At 41.2% G+C, this 18,821-nt stretch overlaps 1 protein-coding gene across 1 annotated transcript in view; it reads left to right on the top strand.

Moving 5' to 3' along the window:
• The first annotated feature begins 3,882 nt into the window (after positions 1-3,882).
• The window catches only part of ptn (pleiotrophin), a 91,728-nt gene continuing 76,789 nt past the window's right edge, over positions 3,883-18,821 (top strand). The window contains exon 1 of the mRNA XM_061959635.1: positions 3,883-4,042. Coding sequence (XP_061815619.1) covers positions 4,041-4,042 — 2 coding nt within the window. The 5' untranslated portion in view covers positions 3,883-4,040. The remainder of the gene's footprint in view (positions 4,043-18,821) is intronic.

Here is an 18,821-nt window from a genome sequence, read left to right as displayed (position 1 = left end):
TTATGGGGTCGCGGGGATGCTGGAGCCTATCCCAGCTGCTTTTATTTTGTATTATAAATAAACATGTCATAACATCCATCCATCCATCTTATTCTGCTTATCCGAGGTCGGGTCGCGAGGGCAGCAGCCTAAGCAGGGAAGCCCAGACTTTCCTCTCCCCAGCCACTTCGTCCAGCTCTTTCCGGGGGATCCCGAGGCATTCCCAGGCCAGCCGGGAGACATAGTCTTCCCAACGTATCCTGGGTCTTCCCCGTGGCCTCCTACCGGTTGGACGTGCCCTAAACACCTCCCGAGAGAGGCGTTCGGGTGGCATCCTGACCAGATGCCCGAACCACCTCATCTGGCTCCTCTCGATGTGGAGGAGCAGTGGCTTTACTTTGAGCTACCGCCGGATGGCAGAGCTTCTCACCCTATCTCTAAGGGAGAGCCCCACCACCCGGCGGAGGAAACTCATTTCGGCTGCCTGTACCCGTGATCTTGTCCTTTCGGTCATAACCCAAAGCTCATGACCATAGGTGAGGATGGGAACGTAGATCGACCGGTAAATTGAGAGCTTTGCCTTCCGGCTCAGCTCCTTCTTCATCACAACGGATCGATACAGCGTCCGCATTACTGAAGATGCCGCACCGATCCGCCTGTCGATCTCACGATCCACTTTTCCCTCACTCGTGAACAAGACTCCTAGGTACTTGAACTCCTCCACTTGGGGCAGGGTCTCCTCCCCAACCCGGAGATGGCACTCCACCCTTTTCCGGGCGAGAACCATGGACTCGGACTTGGAGGTGCTGATTCTCATCCCAGTCACTTCACACTCGGCTGCGAACCGATCCAGTGAGAGCTGAAGATCCTGGCCAGATGAAGCCATCAGGACCACATCATCCGCAAAAAGCAGAGACCTAATCCCGCAGCCACCAAACCGGATCCCCTCAACGCCTTGACTGCGCCTAGAAATTCTGTCCATAAAAGTTATGAACAGAATGGGTGACAAAGGGCAGCCTTGGCGGAGTCCAACCCTCACTGGAAACGGGTCCGACTTACTGCCAGCAATGCGGACCAAGCTCTGACACTGATCGTACAGGGAGCGGACAGCCACAATCAGACAGTCCGATACCCCATACTCTCTGAGCCCTCCCCACAGGACCTCCCGTGGGACACGGTCAAATGCCTTCTCCAAGTCCACAAAGCACATGTAGACTGGTTGGGCAAACTCCCATGCACCCTCAAGGACCCTGCCGAGAGTATAGAGCTGGTCCACAGTTCCACGACCAGGACGAAAACCGCACTGTTCCTCCTGAATCCGAGGTTCGACTATCCGGCGTAGCCTCCTCTCCAGTACACCTGAATAGACCTTACCGGGAAGGCTGTAATCATGTACCGTATTTTTCGGACTATAAGTCGCCACTTATAAGTGCCACTTATAAGTGCCACTTATACTCCGAAAAATACAGTATATAAAACCCTAGTAGAGGTATTTATATGTTATTTTAATGGCTTTATAGGCGGAATTTCGCGGCTTACGTAGCCTCTATTGTAAGCAATTTTTTGATCGCATTTATTTAATATTTAGAATGCAAAACCCCCCGACAAACATCCATTGTCATGTTTTCCACAATGATTGTGAACGATAGGCAAAATTCCAAAAACAAGTGCAGTTTCCCTTTAAATGTAGGAACAGGAACAGGAAGTAGGCTACACCTTAATTCAGGAGTCGGCAACCCAAAATGTTGAAAAAGCCATACAAAAAAAAATCTTTCTGGAGCCACAAAAAATTAAAAGCCTTATAAAAGTGTTATAACGAAGGCAACACATGAAGTGTTTAAATTAGTCTACTATCAAAATGAAAATGTGTCGCAGGCTGCCACAAATCTTCGTTGACAAATATGTTGAAATGTGATATTTATTCAACACATTTTTACGACATTGGAAATCATTAGTAAAACGGAGGCTTCTCAGAGGGTGAGATAACTCCTGGAAATTACTGGCTTAGAATGGCCAAAGGGAAACTGCAGGCTGTCTTCTATTAATAGATTTAATACAATCTTTGTAAACTGGATAATGTTTGCTGTGGTCTATGACGGCACACAAACAACTATCAGAAATGCAGCCAACATTACATGCAGATAAGGTGTCATGAGACATGCAAATATAAATTAAATACACAGAGGACACAAGTAAAGGAAATTAAATGAGCTCAAATATACCTACAAACGATGAATGATGCAATATGTACATACAGTTAGCCTAAATAGCATGTTAGCATTGGTTTGCTTGCACTGATACACTGACCAAATATGCCTGATTAGTACGCCACACAAATCAATAACATCAACAAAGCTCACCTTTGTGCATTCACGCACAGCATAAAACGTTTGATGGACAAAAGGAGACAAAGAAGGAGTGGCATAAAACACGTCTTTCTGTGGCAGCGTCGGAGAAACTTGTACATGTAAACAAACTACGGTGCGTTCCAGGACCGCTGCAATTAGTAGGACAAAACGGCGCTCGATAAATACTCTCATCAGTGAAGCATGGTTTATACAAACAGTGGCATTTCTAACAATTAGGAAGGTTTGTGTCATGTTTGTCCTCCAATAGAAACCATATTAAAACAAAACATATATTTTTTCCATTTTCATGCATTTTTAATTTTTAATTTTTTTGAATGTTCTGTAACTTTATTTGAATATCAACTGGGTTCTTGCTTAATTGCCATTAAAAATATCACTTAACTAAAAAAAGTATACATTTGTAAATGTATACTTTTTTTTTAGTTAAGTGATACAAAAATGACTTATATAAAAAATAAATAAATAAATAAATAAATACATAATTAAATAAATAAATAAATGAGTAAATAAATATAAAATATAAAAATAATTAAAGGACGGCGAATCCATGTTGGATCCGCCGTCCTTTATTTATTTTTATTTATTTATTTGTAGTTTTGGATCCGCTGTTCTTTATGTATTTATTTGTATATTATTATTATTATTATTATTATTATTATTATTATTATTATTATTATTATTATTATTATTATTTATTTATTTTAAATTTTTAACTTTTAATTTTTAATTAATCAGTCCAACAAAATAATACACACTAATACCATAATAATACAATTCCAATTCCAAAATCAAACCCGGCCCAGCAACATTCAGATTAGCAACCAACAGAGCAGTTGAGAGGACACACAAACATGACACAAAACAATCCAAAAGTAGTCAAACAATTTTTGAAAAAGCGCCAGGGATTGATTGATTGATTGAAACTTTTATTAGTAGATTGCACAGTACAGTACATATTCTGTACAATTGACCACTAAATGGTAACACCCGAATAAGTTTTTCAACTTGTTTAAGTTGGGGTCCACGTTAATCAACTCACGGGGGCGGCCCTAAAAAGCCGCTGGTTTCCGACCCCCGCCTTAATTAAATACAGGATGGTTGGCGCTGGGCGGGGTTTATGACAGGCATAACCTCTCAAAAGCAGACATTACTAGTCTATGGAAAGTGGATCAAAGTGTGTTTTGTGGCGTGTTGATTGTCCCACCAGCATCCATAAGAACTGTCCCGACATGTTCCATCTCATGTGACGACATCTTGACACGGATTTTGTCAATAATATCGATCGATGTCCCATTTCCATGATTTATGTAACTACAACTTCCTGTGGGCGTGGGCCAAACAAAGCATCTTAATTGTGTTGACTTCCTGGACTAAGTGGGTTGAGGTGAGGGGGTGTGGGGTAGGTTGCTGGGTATCGGCCTCCATTTCCCGTCTCCACTATAGTCGGGGATCCCGGCGGGGCGTCCCCGGAGTGACCTTGGGGGTAATGAGTTCCTGATCACGAGTCCTCGCACCCGCCCCCTGACCCCACCCCCCGTCCTATGCGCACACACACACAGACACACACACACACACACACACACACACACACATAGAGACAGAAGGAGTAGTGGTAGAGGTTCCCGATGAAAAGAGCTTAGAGGAAGACTTTTCTCCCGGCGCTGACACACAACGAGCAGACCTGCGGATAAAATGTAAGTGAGTCTTTGTTTTACTAACGTTGGGAAGACAGAAGGACTACTTTGTCGTTGCCGGGACGCCATTGGAGAAAGTTTAGGATGAAACTCTCTGAAAGTTTTGCTCTCGGCAGTTTTGTTGGAGGAACAAAGAAGGAGAAGTTAAAAGTTTCCGATGTTTGGAATGGGAGGCCATACTTGTTGGGAATATTAGGATAAAGTGTCGTTCGCGTCCATGTGTTGTTTCTTTTTCCCCAGGATGCTGGGATTTGTGGGATTTGGGTCAGGCCTGAGCGGAATGACAATCCCGCAGCGGGCGCTATTGTATCCGCCTGGTCCAGCGGACCTTCTCACTGGCTGCCGTTGCCATGGTTTCCCTCATCTAGTCGGGGTCACGCCAAACACTCTTCCTGCGTCTTATGTGCATTCCTGCGGCAGACAAAAGCCCCCCTCCCCTCCCCTTAACCCCCTTTTATCCCGCTCTCATGCTCTAAATGAGGCGTCATTCGTTGTGGTCCTGATGAAAGGTCGGGCATGGCCGAGTTTTTCCAGGACTTTTACGACTCTTTTGTTCATGGAAACCTTAAAACATCAAAGATTCCTGCCCTGTTTTCACGATGCAATGTCCTACACCTGTGTCTCTTTCCTTCTGTGATGCATCGCCCCCCGAGTTGTTCCTGTTCCTGCTCAGTCTTAATTATTTGTTAGGAACATTTCTAAAAAGAAAGATTCATGCCTGTCTCTGTCACTTTTTGTCTTACACCACTGGATCATCGGCCCCTAGTCCAAATCGTTCCTGTTCCTGTTCAGATGTTTGTGGGTCATCATGTTGAGCTTCCGGTCTCGCCCTGCCACATATGTAGGATAGTTCTTGTTCCTTGGTCAGTACTTTATGGCGCAGGTGTATGAGGTTCCTGCTTTTCTTCACCTGTCTCTTCTTTTCTCAATTGCTTATGTATCAATGTTGTTCCTGTTCCTGTTCGAATAGGTCTTTATTGTCATTGCACAAGGACAACAAAACTTTGTTTTCAGCACAAACCCGTTCAAGATTAGACAAACAAACAGTGTACAGGGTTACAGAACAGGAACGCTGATGGGTCGCCACAAGGCGCCCCGTAAAAGATGGGAAAAAGGTCAACGCTGGGGAAGGATGAGTAAAAAAATACAATCGAGACTGGGATCCTAAGAGGGCACAGTCTGGAGTGGGAAAAAACCTCCATAGCAAAGCACATATACACATTACAACATACATTTCGAGATATCTAGCAACAGAGGGGAGGGTGTGAGGGGTCATGGTGGCAGGCCGCAGCTGTTCCTGTTCAGACTTTTATAACTAGTTTAACAAAGTTTTTTAAAAAGCTCATCATAACGAGGGTCCTCTCACACCACTTGGTCATTGGCCCTGAGTTTATATTGTTACTGTTCTGTTTTTGTGTCATCATATTGAGCCTCCTACTTGGCGGAACAGTTCCTGTTCCGGTTCTGTCGTTTGTTAAATTTTTGAAAATTACAAATCATCCTAAAGAGTCTCCTGCCTTTGTTGGACATATTTTTCCACGCACCTGTCTCTTCCTGTGTTAATTGATTTTGAATTTGCGATGTTCCTGTTCCTGCTTAATCTTAACAGTGACAGGATTTTTATTTATTTAAAAGGGGCATCTGGAGAAAGTTCCTTCTTGTTTTAGACACATTTGTCTTAGACCTGTCTTACACCACTGGATCATCGGGCCCTAGTCCAAATCATTCCTGTTCCTGCTCAGATGTTTGTGGGTCATCATGTTGAGCTTCCGGTCTCGCCCTGCCACCTATGTTCTTGTTCCTGGTCAGTTCTTTATGGCTCAGGTGTATGAGGTTCCTGCTTTTCCTCACCTGTCTATTCTTTTTTTTAATTGCTTATGAATCAATGTTGTTTCTGTTCCGACTTTTACAACTAGTTTGTTTAAGAAAGTTTTTTTTTAAAAGCTCATTTTGACAAGGGTCCTCTCATACCACTTGGTCATTGGCCCTGAGTTCATATTGTTACTGTTCTGTTTATGTGTCATCATATTGAGCCTCCTACTTGGTGGTGCCACCTTGGTGGAACATTTCCTGTTCCGGTTCAGTCGTTTGATAAATTTTTGAAAAATAAAAATCATCCTAAGGAGTCTCCTGCCTTTGTTAGACATATTTTCCCACGCACTTGTCTCTTGTTAATTGATTTTGAATTGGCGATGTTCCTGTTCCTGCTTAGTCTTAACAGTGTGTTTGTTAGGATTTTATTTTATTTTTTTAAAAGGCATTTGGAGAAAGTTCCTTCTTGTTTTAGACATGTTTGTCTTAGACCTGTCTTACACTACTGGATCATCAGCCCAGAGTCCATGTCAATCCTGTTCCTGTTCAGATGTTTACGGATCATAATGTTGAGCTTCCTGTTTGGCCCTGCCACCTTTTGTAGAATAGTTCCTGTTCCTGGTCAGTTCTTAATGGCTTAGTTGTCTGAGGTTCCTGCTTTTCTTACACATTATTTTCCTCACCCCTGTTTCTCCTTGTGTTGATTGATTGTAAATCCATATTGTTCCTTTTCCGGTTCAGACTTTTATAGGTTGTTTGATGGTTTTTTTTCTTTGTTTTTGTTTTAAAGAGCATCTTGACAAGGGTCTTCTTACACCACTTGAGTCATTGAGTCCATTTCCTGTTCCGTATAAGAGTCATTATATTGAGCTTTCTTTTTTAGTTTTCCTCACACCTCTTTCTTCTTGTGTTCATTGACTCGGAAGCCACATTGTTCCTGTTCCTGCTCAGTCCATTATTGCAGTGTTTTTCAACCTTTTTTGAGCCAAGGCACATTTTTTGCGTTGAAAAAATGCAGAGGCACACCACCAGCAGAAATCATTAAAAAACGAACTCAGTTGACGGTAAAAAGTCGTCACAATTGTTGGATATGACTTTAAACCATAACCAAGCATGCATCACTATAGCTCTTGTCTCAAAGTAGGTGTACTGTCACCACCTGTCACATCACGTCATGACTTATTTGGAGTTTTTTTTGCTGTTTTCCTGTGTGTAGTGTTTTAGTTCTTGTCTTGTGCTCCTATTTTGGTGGCTTTTTCTCTTTTTTTGGTATTTTCCTATAGCAGTTTCATGTTTTCCTTTGAGCGATATTTCCCGCATCTACTTTGTTTTAGCAATCAAGAATATTTCAGTTGTTTTTATCCTTCTTTGTGGGGACATTGTTGATTGTCATGTCATGTTCGGATGTACATAGTGGACGCCGTCTTTGCTCCGCAGTAAGTCTTTGCTGTCGTCCAGCATTCTGTTTTTGTTTACTTTGTAGCCAGTTCAGTTTTAGTTTCGTTCTGCATAGCCTTCCCTTGTCAAGACTTGGTCCTGGGTGTGTGCTTTTCCGGGATGCAACGGAAAGTTGGCACGGGCGAGACGGGAACCAAGGTACATGATTTATTTATTAAAAAAAGATCAAACAAAAAGCGCGCACAATGGCGGAGAATAAGCTATGAAACCAAAAGACTATAGCAAAAAAGTACAAATGAAAAGCACGCACAGTGGCGGAAACTATGAACAATTAAATAAAACATTAACTGTGGCTTGAGAAACAAAAACTTACTTGGCATGGAACCGGCATGAAAAAGGAGCAGCAAGGATCATAAGGGTGTGCAGAAGCATATATGGGGTGCGAGGTCGTCAGAAAGACAAACTGAAAAACACTGAACTTAAATACTACAGACATGATTAACGAAAACAGGTGCGTGACTCAAGACGTGAAACAGGTGCGTGACGTGACAGGTGAAAACTAATGGGTAACTATGGTGACAAGACAAGGGAGTGAAAAGCCAGAAACTAAACAAAACATGACTTAAAACAAAACATGATGATTACACAGACATGACATCCCTAAGCTCCAATGCCTTTTCTTAGGTGCACTCACCTTTTGTTTATTTTTGGTTTAAGCATTAGACACCTTTTTACCTGCACACTGCCTCCCGCTGTTTCCGACATCTACAAAGCAATTAGCTACCGGCTGCCATCTACTGATATGGAACAGTATTACATGGTTACTCTGCCGAGCTCTAGACAGCACCGACACTCAACAACAACACATAATTTGCAGACTATAATTACTGCTTTGCAAAAAATATTTTTAACCCAAATAGTTGAAATTAGATCATCTCCCACGGCACACCAGACTGTATCTCACGGCACACTAGTGTGACTGCATTATTGTTCATTTGTTTTGGAACATTTTTCTAAAACAAGCACTTTAAGCGGGTCTGTGCCATCCATACACCCGTCAGTGTCCCATGGCTCTGATACCATGGGGTTCCTGTTCCTGTTTCGACCTTCAGGACGTATTTGTGTAAAAAACCCAATACAAATAACATTATTTAGAGCTAGAGCTGTGACCTCCAGTGGGGGACAAACTCATAAAAAGACAGAAAAGGACCCGGACCTTTTCCAAGCCAGTGTGACAACATTGGGGGCCTTTAGGGAGACCTTTTTGGAATCTCCAAGACCACGTGACGGCACCTATAGAGCACAAAGACCTCTTCCTGCGCCTGCATCTTCACAAATGCTTTCTCCATGGAAGAGCTGCAGCAATAAGGCCGCTCCGGGGGTGTCCGTTTGAGGGGGGATGATGTGAATGGCTCTATAAGTGACAGCAGGAGAAGTGGGGGTCTTATGAGGATGCTCGCAGTGAGTGGCTGGTGCATTCTTTAAAGGGGGACACACTGAACCCCCCCCCAAACCCCTCTTCACATGTGAACAGAATGAACCTCCATGGCGAGCAGAGGGCCTCCATAAAGAGTGGGAGGAATAGAAAGCAGGAGAATAAGGTGGGGCGGGAGGGGTGCTGGGGGTCTCTGTCCTCTGAAATGTGCAAAAAAATTCCTAAAGAGCCAGAAAAAGATGAATTTAGTCTCTCGACGTTTGAGGCTTGTGTATGCCAACACTAGCCAATGAGATCCTCTGCAAGGGGCCACATTATTGACACAAAGTGAAGCGGAATGCCACATTTATGTTTGTTAACTAATTAGCATGCTACTTCCTGGTTCTCGGATGACGTCATCGTGACTCAAACTTGCCAATAGTGTAAATATCGTGCTCAATCTGCACACTGAGTTTAAGTTCTGGTCGAGGTTTCAGCCTCTGGTGAATTCTTTCTTGCCTCTGTCGCCAAAGTGAGGAAAAATAAATGGCGGAATGCCGTATTTGTGTTTGTTAGCTGGTTAGCATGCTACTTCCTGGTTCTCGGATGATGTCATCGTGACATTGTGATGGTTCACGAAGGATGCGGTGGTGACTCAAAGAGCAAAAAGTTTGGGTTTTAGAGTTTTTCCTTCTCTCCGTGGCCTAGTGTTTGTTCATTAATTAGCATGGTACTTCCTGGCTGTGTGTATATATATATATATATATTGCCACCTTTCCCAACTTCTTTGTCACGTGTTGCTGGCATCAAATTCAAAAGTTAATGATTATTTGCAAAAAAAAAGAAGTTTATCAGTTTGAACATCAAATATGTTGTCTTTGTAGGATATTCAACTGAATATGGGTTGAAAATGATTTGCAAATCATTGTATTACGTTTATATTTACATCTAACACAATTTCCCAACTCATATGGAAACGGGGTTTGTATATATATATATATATATATATATATATATATATATATATATATATATATATATATATATATATATATATATATACCGGTGTATATATATGTATGTATGTATGTATGTATGTATGTATGTATGTATATATATATATATATATCAATCAATCAATCAATGTTTATTTATATAGCCCTAAATCACAAGTGTCTCAAAGGGCTGCACAAGCCACAACGACATCCTCGGTATAGCCCACATAAGGGCAAGGAAAAACTCACCCCAGTGGGACGTCGATGTGAATGACTATGAGAAACCTTGGAGAGGACCGCATATGTGGGTAACCCCCCCCTCTAGGGAGACCGAATGCAATGGATGTCGAGTGGGTCTAACATAATATTGTGAGAGTCCAGTCCATAGTGGATCCAGCATAACAGTAAGAGTCCAGTCCACAGTGGGGTCAGCAGGAAACCATCCCGAGCGGAGACGGGTCAGCAGCGCAGAGATGTTCCCAACCAATATACAGGCGAGCGGTCCACCCCGGGTCCCGAACCCGGACAGCCAGCACCCCATCCATGGCCACCGGATCTGTGTGTCTTCCCCTCCACAAGGGATAGGGGGGAGCAGAGGAGAAAAGAAAAGAAACGGCAGATCAACTGGTCTTAAAAAGGGGGGCTATTCAAAGGCTAGAGTATACAAATGAGTTTTGAGATGGGACTTAAATGTATATACAGGTATACTGTATATTTTATATCGGTCCATCTCTTTTTTTTGCTTGTTTCCGTTGCCAAAGTGGGATAGAGTGGTACGTCATATTTATATTTGCTAGCCAGTCAGCATGATACTTCCTGATTGGTGGAGGACGTGGTACTGACTGACAACTGAGAAAAATGCGACTGGTTGCATGTTACTTCATGGTTCATGAAGGATGCTGTAGTGACTCAAATTTCAAAATGTCAAAATAAAGTCCTTGTCCGGGTTTTAGTGAGTTTTTCTTTTCCTCTGTCGCCTAATGTTTGTGTGTTAGTAAGAATGCTACTTCCTGTTTGGTGGAGGACAAGTGAATAACAAAACTGGGAAAAGTGGAACTAAAGTCTGTAATCCTCACACGGTTTCGTTTGACTTGTCTTCTTCAAGGGGTTTTTTTTTCAGCTAGTTGGAACACTACTTCCTGGTTCACAAAGAAAAATGTACTCCATCTGCACAAAGATTCTGCAAAGATTGTTTTCCTTTCCTCTGTCGCCTCGGTACACTGCAAAAACTGAAATGTAAGTAAGATTTAATATCTCAAAAAAGGGTGATATTTGCTTATTTTCTGTCTGATAAGATAATTCTTCTCACAAAGCAGATTTTATGTTAGAGTGTTGTACTTGTTTTAAGGGTTTTGTCCTAAATGATCTCAGTAAGATATTACAGCTTGTTGCGGAGATTCGATGACCTATATTGAGTAAAACATGCTTGAAACTAGAATATCAACCGTTGCAAAGCTGTGTCATCAACACTCACAAGTATAAAACTACTTTTTTAAAGTAATCATTTCTAAAAAAAAAAAAAAAAAAAATCATGATGCCAAGCGCATATCATAATGTCAAAATAATGGTACTAGCATTTACTTAATTTATGAATATTTTTCAACATATTGAGCAAAAAGGTCTCTTTTTTTTTCTACCAAGAAAAGTACACTTGTTATTAGCAGTGTTGGGACTAACGCGTTACAAAGTAACGCGTTACTGTAACGCCGTTAGTTTCGGCGGTAACTAGTAATCTAACGCGTTATTTTTTTTTATTCAGTAATTTAGTTACCGTTACTACATGATGCGTTACTGCGTTATTTTACGTTACTTTTGATGTAGTATCGGCTAGAAACAGAAGCGCTGCGGTGTCGTTCTTCTGAATCTTCCTCTGTCACAAGCCGGAGAGAAGAAAAGAGGCGCGGTCTATGTGTGTGTGGGTGTGTGGGGAGGGGAGGTTTGATCCGCGGTTTGATATATGAAACAAAAAAAAAAAGTTGTTGGCACGTTCAGTCCACACACAGCGTGGTCATGGCGAGCGCAATAACGGAGGAGCTTGAACGCCCAGCGCCATTGAATCGGTGTGTTTATAAGTGCAGATTCGGTTGTGCAAAACGAGGGTTTTAAACACATGCTGAACGTGCTTGAACCACGTTACGACATCCCGTCGCGCACCCACTTCAGCAATAAGATTGTGCCAGATCTTTATGAGCAGGAGAAGAAAAAAGTTGTGGATGAACTATCCCGAGCATCAGCTGTTGCGCTCATGACAGACGGGTGGACGTCCAGCGGAACTATAAGCGCTCACTTCATCACAGCAGACTGGGAGATGAGAAGACACGCCCCCTCTACGAGAGTCGCCTTGCGCAGGTACTGACACAAGCAGTGGAGGAATGGAAGATAAAGATATCCCAGTCACACGTGATAATGCCAAAAATCAAATAATTACAGAGAATGAGGCAGGACTGGGACCACAGATAGGTGCTTTGCACATGTAGTGAATTTGGCATCACAGAAGGGAATCTCAGTCAATAGGATGGAGCGCCTCTTTGGGAGGATCAGGAAGGTTTCTTACTTCCACCCAAGCACAACAGCTGCTCATGTGCTTAAGACAAAGCAAGAAATGCTAAAGCTGCCTGCTCATACATGATGTCCCAACGAGGTGGAACTCCACTTATGATATGTTGGAGCAGCAGGCAGCTATATACTCTGCATTGACCCACAACACCCTGAAGACAAATGTCACCCTGTCTGATGATGATGTGAGAGTGGCAGATGAGGTCCTCTAGGTGCTTAAACCCCTCAAAAGTGTTCCATCTCTACTGAGCACTGAAACTTCACCATCTGTGTCAATGATCCTGCCACTGAAAACAAGGATTCTACAATCCATGGCTCCAAGTGTGGAAGACAGCAGCATCACTCCAGATGTCAGGCTTTATTTCACTACCTATGTTTCAAGGAAGATGATGTTTCTTCTTATGTTGCACTTAAACTTGTTTTTTATTAATGGTCATTGGTCCAAGTTTAAAGAAAGGAGGAATGCCTTTTTATGTTGCACTGTTTTTCATTAATTATGTTAAAAGGAAAATAAAAATGCATGTCAAGTTGATCAACAGATTGTATTATTCTCCAGTGCAATAACAGTACTGAAATGAAGGCAAAAAGGGCATTAATGGGAGCTTTAAATCAATCAATCAATCAATCAATCTTTATTTATATAGCTCTAAATCACAAGTGTCTCAAAGGGCTGCACAAGCCACAACGACATCCTCGGTACAAAGCCCACATACGGGCAAGGAAAAACTCACCCCAGTGGGACGTCGATGTGAATGACTATGAGAAACCTTGGAGAGGACCGCATATGTGGGTAACCCCCCCCCTCTAGGGGAGACCGAAAGCAATGGATGTCGAGTGGGTCTGACATAATATTGTGAGAGTCCAGTCCATAGTGGATCCAACATAATAGTAAGAGTCCAGTCCATAGTGGGGCCAGCAGGACACCATCCCGAGCGGAGACGGGTCAGCAGCGCAGAGATGTTCCCTGCCGATGCACAGGCGAGCGGTCCACCCCGGGTCCCGACTCTGGACAGCCAGCACTTCATCCATGGCCACCGGACCTGTGCCCCCCCCCCCCCCCCCCCCCCCCTCAAGGAAAAGGGGAGCAGAGGAGAAAAGAAAAGAAACGGCAGATCAACTGGTCTAACAGGGGGGCTATTTAAAGGCTAGAGTATACAAATGAGTTTTAAGATGGGACTTAAATGCTTCTACTGAGGTAGCATCTCTAATTGTTACCGGGAGGGCATTCCATAGTACTGGAGCCCGAATAGAAAACGCTCTATAGCCCGCAGACTTTTTTTGGGCTCTGGGAATCACTAATAAGCCGGAGTTCTTTGAACGCAGATTTCTTGCCGGGACATATGGTACAATGCAATCGACAAGATAGGACGGAGCTAGACCGTGTAGTATTTTATACGTAAGTAGTAAAACCTTAAAGTCACTTCTTAAGTGCACAGGAAGCCAGTGCAGGTGAGCCAGTATAGGCGTAATATGATCAAACTTTCTTGTTCTTGTCAAAAGTCTAGCAGCCGCATTTTGTACCAACTGTAATTTTTTTTTAAAAAAAGAAGAAAAAAAGAAGTAACTAAATAGTTACTTTTCACAGTAACGCATTACTTTTTGGTGTAAGTAACTGAGTTAGTAACTGAGTTACTTTTGAAATAAAGTAACTAGTAACTAACTAGTTACTGGTTTTTAGTAATTAACCCAACACTGGTTATTAGTGAGAATATACTTATTTTAAGGTATTTTTGGGTCCATTGAGGTTAGCTAATTTTACTTGTTTTGGAAAGTCTCGACAAGCCGAATTTTCTTGTTCTATTGGCAGATAATTTAGCTTAGTTCGAATAAAATACCCCTAATTTTATTTTATTTTTTTCTTGTTTTTGAACACTGTCTTTTTGCAGTGTAGGGAAAAACGCTGTGCGACGTTTGTTAGTTATCAGTCTACTTCCTGGTCTGTGGTCGACACCATGGTGACTAAAATAGTAAAACGTGAAAGTAAACAAAGTTCTACACCTCAGTTTGGATTCCAGGTTGTTTATCCTAGCTTCTGTCTTGCCTCTAGAGTGCTTGGTTTTCTATAATGTATGCGCTGCTCCACGACTTCTGCAGAGGATACATACAACTTCTAGAACTTCCCGTCTCTCCATGCAAGGCCTTGCTTGAGAGTCCGCCGGGTAAAAGTGCTGACCATTATGCTGCAGATCTGCACGTACAGCAAATGTTGTAATCCAAACGCACAATCAATACGATCTCATTTTATTCCGAGCCTTTTTTGTCGGAAAGTGGATTTCGACCCGTTATTAGCCACATTGTAATCATTCCCGCAGAGGGACGTAAACAATGTCGTCCCCCCAATGGAAAGTTCCATTGATTGGGACCTGCCACTTTCCCAACGTCGCCGCTAATCGAACGACTAACGGCAGGCGCCGATACTCGTTAGATTTCGTTGCATGTGTGCGATACTTCCCGACTGTTCCCCACGGACTGAAAGTTTGGAAGGAGCCAATGGGTGAACAGCATCAGTATTCCTGCCACAGACGGTGCTGTGAGACAGACGCTCTGTGCAAACAAACAACCAGCAGAGCCCCCCACCCTCCGTCCCCCCTCGTTATAATTTCCACCCGTCTTTCCCAAGTTCATGTTCGACCCGACGCCTCGACCTCGCGCCCTCGTTCCGCAACTTCCAGGTAGTCAATACTTGGAATCCGACCACAAAAAACAAACTGTGTGTTATTATCATGAAATACGTTTTATCTTAAAGCTGCTGCAGATGAAAGTGGTTTGATCTTTGACCCCGTCGGACATTTGGTGTATATTGTTGAAAGTCTATAATAGGGTTCTTGCACAGCAGACAACAGACAAGTTAGACCAGGGGTGTCAAACTCATTTCAGATCGGGGGCCACATAGAGAAAAATCTACTCCCAACACTAGTAAAATCACGGCACGTTAATTTAAAAATGTTTTCTTTGTTTAAAAAATACAACAAGCACATTCTGATAATGTACAAATCATGATGTTGTTGTTGTTGTTGTTTTTTTTACAATTACGTGTTGCGGTTAATAGTATATAGACTTTATTTGTCTATATTTGTATTTTCTGAATAAATTACGTGAGATCAGTCAACTCATTGCGATTAATTTATCAATTTATCTATCAAGATAAAAAAAAAATTGGTAACACTTTAGTATGGGGAACATATTCACCATTAATTAGTTGCTTATTAACATGCAAATTAGTAACATATTGGCTCTCAACTAGTCATTATTAAGTACTTATTAATGCCTTATTCTGCATGGTTTTATTATACAACCAGTATAACCCTAACCCCAACCCCAAACTTAACCCTCCAACCCTAACCCTAACCCTAACCAAATAACTCTAAATTAAGTCTTTGTTACTTAGAACATGTTATATGTTGTGAATTATATTTATATAGTGTTTTTCTCTAGTGACTCAAAGCGCTTTTACATAGAGAAACCCAATATCTAAGTTACATTTAAACCAGTGTGGGTGGCACTGGGAGCAGGTGGGTAAAGTGTCTTGCCCAAGGACACAACGGCAGTGACTTGGATGGCGGAAGCGGGGATCGAACCTGGAATCCTCAAGTTGTTGGGACGGCCACGGTTATAAATTCCCTTTGTCAGTTATTAAGATAGAAGATACAGTTCCCTATTAAATATGTTAATTGTTGAATATAATTGACTATATTATTGTTGACGTAAACAAGCTATTAATGTAGTCATGCATCTTTTGTCAAGACTTGGACTTTGACTTTGGCGTGGATTGTTTTCCCGAGGTGCAAAGGATTTGGACCGGACATGGCGTGAAGGTAAATACATATTTAATTTTAACACTCAAAAAAAGGAATAAACAAAAGGCGCGCACAAGGGCGGAAGTACAAAACTTGGCTATAAAAACAAAAACTTGCACAAAGGCAGAACTATGGACAAAAAAACCAAAAGACACTAACTGTGGCATTAATCAACAAAACTTACTTGCGATGACGTGAACAGGGCAGCATGGACTATGAACATGAAACAGAGTGTCAGGAGTGTGTCAAGAGTGCAGAGCATGAATGTGATGTCGCCAGGCCGACCAACAGAAAATGACAGGCTTAAATAGTCATGTGGTGATTGAAAACAGGTGCGTGAGTTCAAATGAATCAGGTGCGTGAGTCGGGAGGACAAATTAACTGATTGGTAGTCATGGAAACAAAACAGGGAGTGAAAAAACAGAAACTGACAAGAGTGCACAAACCAAACAGAACATAGCCAAACTAAACATGATCACCAAGACATGACACCTTTTAAGTTGAGTCTGTTTGAGTCAGGCAGTTTACTGGGCAGCTATGTTTACTTCCCGGGGTCCTTGAGTCAGTGTGTTGAGCTGTGTGGATGTGAGAGTGTACTTAGCTGCTGCTGCTAAAAAAGTTACATATAAAGAAGAAGTTGAAACGTAAAACGGCGTCCTTATTTCATAACCAGGGTACGCTCACAGATGAAGAGTCCCAGCACAACAACAACATCAGTTCATCCATATGGTTCTTTAATAGCCACTCTACCAACCAAGCTATACCGCCCCTACTAAAGTGTTACCAAAAAATGTTATTATTCATGTAGTTTGATCATTTTCCTCGACTGATGTACTAACGTGTGGTTTATTTTGTACATAGTGTATGTAGCATCATCTACAAAGATACAAATAATTGCTATTGTGACATCTAGTGGACACATTTAGGACAGCTGTTTATTTCATTCAAAAACACTATGATTTTTTATATTTTTTTATTAATTCAAAAAAAATATACTAGCTACAGCAGCATTTTTACGATTTTTTAAAAGTATTTGTAATATTAATTTTATGATTTTTTACTATTTATACATATAGAAAAATATATAATATATTTTCTGTATTTTTTCAAATATAAAATCTGTAGTACTTGTACGTTATTAAGCCTATGCATTCAGTTTTTAAAATGTATGATATTGCTATACATTTCTAATATATATTTTCTTAAAATACTATCAGACTAGTTTTCTTTTTACCCCCATATTTATATATATATCATACACGCTATTATTTTAGTTTATTGCAGCATTGATAAATTAATATTATTCTTAGGAATTTAAAAAAATATTTTTTTGATGCCTTTTTCAAAGTATACTAGAAGCAGTACTCTTTTAAGCTCTATAGAAATGCAATACAATAATAATCATATTGACTAGAGATGTCCGATAATGGCTTTTTGCCGATATCCGATATTCCGATATTGTCCAACTCTTTAATTACCGATACCGATATCAACCGATACCGATATCAACCGATATATACAGTCGTGGAATTAACACATTATTATGCCTAATTTGGACAACCAGGTATGGTGAAGATAAGGTACTTTTAAAAAAAATTAATAAAATAAGATAAATAAATTTAAAACATTTTCTTGAATAAAAAAGAAAGTAAAACAATATAAAAACAGTAACATTGAAACTAGTAATTAATGAAAATGAGTAAAATTAACTGTTAAAGGTTAGTACTATTAGTGGACGAGCAGCACGCACAATCATGTGTGCTTACGGACTGTATCCCTTGCAGACTGTATTGATATATATTGATATATAATGTAGGAACCAGAATATTAATAACAGAAAGAAACAACCCTTTTGTGTGAATGAGTGTAAATGGGGGAGGAAGGTTTTTTGGGTTGGTGCACTAATTGTAAGTGTATCTTGTGTTTTTTATGTTGATTTAATAAAAAAAACAACAATACCGATAATAAAAAAAACGATACTGATAATTTCCAATATTACATTTTAACGCATTTATCGGCCGATATTATCGGACATCTCTAATATTCAATCAATCAATCAATGTTTATTTATATAGCCCTAAATCACAAGTGTCTCAAAGGGCTGCACAAGCCACAACGACATCCTCGGTATAGCCCACATAAGGGCAAGGAAAAACTCACCCCAGTGGGACGTCGATGTGAATGACTATGAGAAACCTTGGAGAGGACCGCATATGTGGGTAACCCTCCCCCTCTAGGGAGACCGAATGCAATGGATGTCGAGTGGGTCTAACATAATATTGTGAGAGTCCAGTCCATAGTGGATCCAGCATAACAGTAAGAGTCCAGTCCACAGTGGGGTCAGCAGGAAACCATCCCGAGCGGAGACGGGTCAGCAGCGCAGAGATGTTCCCAACCGATATACAGGCAAGCGGTCCACCCCGGGTCCCGACCCCGGACAGCCAGCACCCCATCCATGGCCACCGGATCTGTGTGTCTCCCCTTCCACAAGGGATAGGGGGGAGCAGAGGAGAAAAGAAAAGAAACGGCAGATCAACTGGTCTAAAAAAGGGGGGCTATTCAAAGGCTAGAGTATACAAATGAGTTTTGAGATGGGACTTAAATATTGACTTTTGTTTCTTTAAATTGCAGCATTTTTAGGTTTTTCAAATTAATTCAATATGGTTTTAGTATCCATCAATATATTCAACAACAGCAGACATAGTACAACTGTGATTTTTAACCCCCGTATAGAACTACATTAAACTAATCAGCCTATAGACTATTATTTGAGGTTATTTCAGCATTTTTATGTTTTTCAAATTATT

This window comes from Nerophis lumbriciformis, linkage group LG05 (assembly GCF_033978685.3).
Source record: "Nerophis lumbriciformis linkage group LG05, RoL_Nlum_v2.1, whole genome shotgun sequence".
Taxonomy (NCBI): domain Eukaryota; kingdom Metazoa; phylum Chordata; class Actinopteri; order Syngnathiformes; family Syngnathidae; genus Nerophis; species Nerophis lumbriciformis.
The sequence above is the reverse complement of the archived record's forward strand: the minus strand, read 5'-3'. Positions and strand labels throughout refer to the sequence as shown.